The sequence below is a fragment of the Dipodomys ordii genome, unplaced genomic scaffold (assembly GCF_000151885.1).
Source record: "Dipodomys ordii isolate 6190 unplaced genomic scaffold, Dord_2.0 Scaffold14, whole genome shotgun sequence".
Taxonomy (NCBI): domain Eukaryota; kingdom Metazoa; phylum Chordata; class Mammalia; order Rodentia; family Heteromyidae; genus Dipodomys; species Dipodomys ordii.
In genome coordinates, this window is record NW_012267230.1 from 14,046,373 (window position 1) to 14,051,744 (window position 5,372).

At 45.6% G+C, this 5,372-nt stretch overlaps 1 protein-coding gene across 1 annotated transcript in view; it reads left to right on the forward strand.

Moving 5' to 3' along the window:
• Crebbp (CREB binding protein) overlaps window positions 1–5,372 on the forward strand; it is a 115,382-nt gene that overhangs the window by 17,504 nt on the left and 92,506 nt on the right. Inside the window, exon 2 of the mRNA XM_013011223.1 lies at window positions 1,222–1,934. Within this exon, the coding sequence (XP_012866677.1) occupies window positions 1,222–1,934 (713 nt within the window). The remainder of the gene's footprint in view (window positions 1–1,221; window positions 1,935–5,372) is intronic.

Sequence of the window (5,372 nt, forward strand, 5' to 3'; positions counted from 1 at the left end):
TGTGTGTGTGTGTGTGTGTGTGTGTGTGTGTGATGGGACTTGAACTCTGGGCCTGGGCGCTGTCCCTCAGATCTTCAGCTCAAGACTAGGTATCTTATCACTTGAGCCAAAGCATCACTTCTGATTTGCTGATGGTTTCCTTCCCGGGCTGGCTTGGAAGCAGGATCCTCAGATCTTGGCCTCCTGAATACCTAGGATTACAGGCGTGAGCCACTGATGCCCGGCTACACACATATTTTTTTGTGCCCATCCTAGGGCTTGAACTCAGGGCCTGGACACTGTCTCTGAGCTTCTTTTGCTCAAGGCTCTGCCACTTGAGCCACAACTCCACTACTGGGTTTTTCTGTGTATGTGGTACTGAGGAATCGAACCCAGGGCTTCATGCATGCTAGGCAAGCACTCTACCACTGAGCCACCTTCCCAGCCCCACACATCCATTCTTTTTTGTTGTTGTTGTTTTCTGTCGGTGGTGGAACCTGAACTCTGGGCCTGGGCCTTGGCTTTGTCCCTGAGCTCTTCAGCTCAAGGCTAGCGCTCTACCATTTGAACCACAGCGCCTCTTCCAGCTTTTTCTGCTTATGTGGTGCTGAGGAATCAAACCCAAGGCCGCATGTATGCAAGGCATGCGCTCTACCACTGAGCCACCTTCCTAGCCCCCACAACCATTCTTAAAAAGTGTCTTAGCATTTAATTTAATGAGTTTTTTACCTTCCCCAGACCTATTTGTATACCTGAGCTTTTCCTTACACCACATTTATTATTTTAGGAAATGATAAAATATAGTAGGGCTGACCCCCTTCTCATCTTTGTTTAACTATTTCCATTTTTTTGAGCTTAAAAATATTTTTATTAAAGTTTTGAAACATTTTGACATTGCTCTTAAGATATGCTAGTATTGGGCTGGGAAGGTGGCTCAGTGGTAGAGCGCTTGCCTTGGCATGCATGAGGCCCTGGGTTCGATTCTTCAGCACCACATAAGCAGAAAAAGCCAGAAGTGGCGCTGTGGCTCGAGTGGTAGAGCACTAGCCTTGAGCTGAAGAGGTGAGGGACAGTGCCCAGGCCCAGAGTTCAGGCCCCATGACTGGCCAAAACAAAACAAAAAAGATCTGCTAGTATTTTGTGTTAAATGTCCCATTAGGTTAAGATCGTAGTAATATATCACAGTTGGAGAGCTATTATGATTGTGTAGTTTCTCATTTCCATTTCTGTTTTAATTTCTAGATTTTGGATCATTGTTTGACTTGGAAAATGATCTTCCTGATGAGCTGATCCCCAATGGAGGAGAGTTAAGCCTTTTAAACAGTGGGAACCTGGTTCCAGATGCTGCTTCCAAACATAAACAACTGTCGGAGCTTCTTCGCGGTGGCAGCGGCTCTAGTATCAACCCAGGAATAGGAAATGTGAGCGCCAGCAGCCCTGTGCATCAGGGCCTTGGTGGCCAGGCTCAAGGGCAGCCGAATAGTACAAACATGGCCAGCTTGGGTGCCATGGGCAAGAGCCCTCTGAACCAGGGTGATTCATCGACCCCTAACTTGCCCAAACAGGCAGCCAGCACCTCGGGGCCCACCACCCCTGCTTCCCAGGCACTGAATCCGCAAGCACAAAAGCAAGTAGGGCTGGTGACTAGTAGCCCTGCTACGTCGCAGACTGGACCTGGGATCTGTATGAATGCTAACTTTAACCAGACCCACCCGGGCCTTCTCAATAGTAACTCTGGCCATAGCTTAATGAATCAGGCCCAACAAGGCCAGGCCCAAGTCATGAATGGATCTCTTGGGGCTGCTGGCAGAGGAAGGGGAGCTGGAATGCCTTACCCTGCTCCTACTATGCAGGGAGCCACTAGCAGTGTGTTGGCTGAAACCTTAACACAGGTTTCCCCGCAAATGGCCGGCCACACGGGACTGAACACAGCGCAAGCAGGAGGCATGACTAAGGTATGTAACTGAAGTGATTGAACCGGCTTTTTGTTTGTTTGTTTTGTTGTGTATGTTACTGAGGACTTGACCCCAGGGCTTCATGCATGCTAGGCCAGCACTCTACCACTGAGCCACATTCCCAGCCCCTTAGAGGCATTATTCTCTAAGTACCATGCTCTGTTGTCCCTCGTGGTGGTCTTTGTACATGACATGCATATGTGGAAGAGCTCCTCTGTTCATGATACAGATTTCTGCCCATAGCTTTGAAATGATAGTGCTTTGTTGTTGCTCTTGGCGACTGGAAACTGTGTGACACAGCCTGGCCTCAAACTTGTAGTTTCCTGCCTCAGACTTCCAAATGCTAGGATTATAGGCAGGTACCACTGACCTTCAATTTTTAACCCAAAGAGCATGTGTAAAAATAGGGAACTTGAAAGAGGCAACTTCTGCCAAAAATAAGCCTTTTAATGCATTAAGTTTGTAGGTCTGGTAATGAACGCTTTGTACTTCACTGTATGCATCTGATAGAGTACTTTCTGGTGTGTGTCTTTTTTTTTTTTTCATCTACCTGAGAATATTGTTTATTGTTCCTGTCCATTTTACCCAAGATGGTTAGTTATCTGCCTTTAACACAGGAGAAAGGTTGGGCAGAGCCATGGACATGTGGGTCCTGGGGTCTCATTAGAAAGACCACAGCAGTGGTTCTCAAAGTACCCTTAGGCTAGAAGTTTAGAGTCCCCTGGGAGCTTGTTGGGAAGGCAGACCTACTAAGAATCTCGGGGTGCTGTAAACATTGGAGGAGGCTGCAATGCTTGATAAGAAATGTACGCATTATCCTACCCATGTAATTGTAACCCCTCTGCACAGTATGTTCACAAAAAAAAAGAATCTTGGGGTGCAGCAGCCTGGAACTCTGAGCTTTAAGAAGCCTCTGGGTGATTGTACAACCCTGCAAGGCCTGGAGCTATACTCTGGGGAATAGCCTGGGCTGGGATTTACATCCACTAAGGAAAGACAAATGCCAAGACAGATAGGAGAAACTGAAGAAAATGGAACCTGACATAGGAGAAGAGTGAGGAGAAAGAAACACAGGCTGATTTGCCAGTAAAGTAAAAAACCCTGCAGAGACTCTGCAGCCCAAGGCTTACAAATGATAGCCACGGCGGACCTTTTTCAGTGCAATTTAGCCAATTCCAGACTGTTAGGACTGTTCTTTGAATTTGATTATTCTCAAGAAGAAGGGAGAGGTAAGAATAGAACACAGTTTCTCCTTCAGGTGGATTGAGAACATGGGTGACTGGTACAAAGCCCCATGACTTTCTTTTTTACTTAAGTACGAGAGAAGTAGTCCCACATTGTAATTGAGTTTATCTTTTGAAATGGAAGTAGTGGGGAATGCAAACGTAAATTTTAATGTTACCTGTTACTGGAAGAAGAGTCTGGGGTGAGTGGGTGGCACTGATCATTTTAGAGTATGATTGAAAAGGGTTTATGCCTCCTGGGTATATGGACATTTCTACACTCTTAAGTCATCACTCTACTCCACACTGTCCAGTTTAAGGAATCGTTCTATTTGGAGAACTTAAATCATACATAAAAGGAGACGTAACTAGCATAATCCAGTAGTTTTCAAACTTTTTACTCTCAGGTTCTTTGTTTTTTTTTTGCCAGTCATGGGGCCTGAGCTCTGGGCCTGGGCGCTGTCCCTCAGCTCTTCAGCTCAAGGCTAGCACTCTTCCACTTGGAGCCACAGTGCCACTTCCAGCTTTTTCTGTTTATGCGGTGCTGAGGAATCGAACCCAGGGCCTCATGCATGCAAGGCAAGCACTGTACCACTGAGCCACCTTCCCAGCCGTGCTTTCAGGTTCTTGAATAATCTTGGATACCTGAAGGAGATTTCTTTCTTTCTTTCTTTAATTTTATTTTTTTGGGGCTGGTCCTAGGGCTTGAACTCTGGATGTGGATTCTGTCTCTGAGCTTCTATTGTTCCAGGCTAGTGCTCTACCACTTGAGCCTTAGCACCACTTCTGGTTATCTGGTGACTGTTTGGAGATAAGAGTCTCACAGACTTTCCTGCTTAGGCTGGCTCTGAAACATGATCCTCAGATCTCAGCCTCCTGAATAGCTAGGATTATAGGTGTGAGCCCTGTGCACCCAGCTCAAGGAGATTTCTTTAAAATCAGTATTTATACAGCATTTTAAAACACATTAGCTGTCAGGCTCACTGGCATTGACATATCACACAGGGTCTGAAGAACTCCACTGCTAGTTGGAAATCATGTCATGGTTTGTACTGAAGTCAGTTATTCTTTATAGTGTCACAGTAGTAACCTGTTGCAGTAGTAACCTAATTTGTGTCTGTTGTAATTTATAGGACATGAGCCCTTGAGGCTAAACGGACTATTTTCAGTATTTCGGTGTTGTCACTGTTTTGTTTCACACCTTCTTAAACACACTGCTTTGTACAATTGAATGAATGCCGAAAAATTCTTGAAATTGGAATTTTTGTATTAAAGGATTTTGACATTTTAAATTGAAATAGATCTTACCAAATACTTCACAAAAATATTACGCAAATTTCACCCTTACCAAGAGTGAATAGCCCCTGCCTAAATTTTTAACAATATTAGATACTGTTAGATAGAGGTTTTCTTATACTTGTCATTCTTTTAGGCAATCTGTCCTTGCTTGCTTGCTTGCTTGCTTTTCTTTCTCGCTTTCTCTTTCTTTCTCTTTCTACCTTTTCTTTCTCTCCTTCCTTCCTTCCTTTCTTCTTCCTTCCTTCCTCCCTTCCTCCCTCCCTCCCTCTCTTCTTTCTTTTTCTCTCTCTTCTTTCTTTCTCTCTTTCTCTCTCTCTCTTTCTTTCTTTCCTTCCTTCCTTCTTTCTTTCCTTCTCTGTAATAGGGCTTGAACTTAGGGTCTAGGCACTGTCCCTCAGCTCTTCAGCTCAAGGCTAGCACTCTGCCTCTTGAGCCACAACACCACTTCCAGTTTTCTGGTGGTTTATTGGAGATAGTCTCATGGACTTTCCTGCCAAGGCTGGCTTTGAACTGATATCCTCAGATCTCAGTCTCCTGAATAGCTAGGATGACAGACATAAGCCACCAGTGCCCAGTGAAAAGACATTCTTTTTTTTTTTTTGGTTGTGGGGCCCGCACTCTGGGCCTGGGCCTGGGCCTGGGCCTGGGCTTTGTCCCTGAGCTCTTCAGCTTAAGGTTATCATTCTACTACTTTAGCCATAGTGCCGCTTTTGGCTTTTTCTTATGTGGTGTGAGGAGTCGTATCCAGGGCCTCATGCATTCAGGGCAGGCACTCTACCACTGAGCCACCTTCCCAGCCCCAAAAAAGATACTTTTTTTTTTTTTTGTCGGTCAAGGGGCTTGAACTCTGGACCTGGGCGCTGTCCCTCAGCTCTTCAGCTCAAGGCAAGCGCTCTACCACTTGAGCCACAGAGCC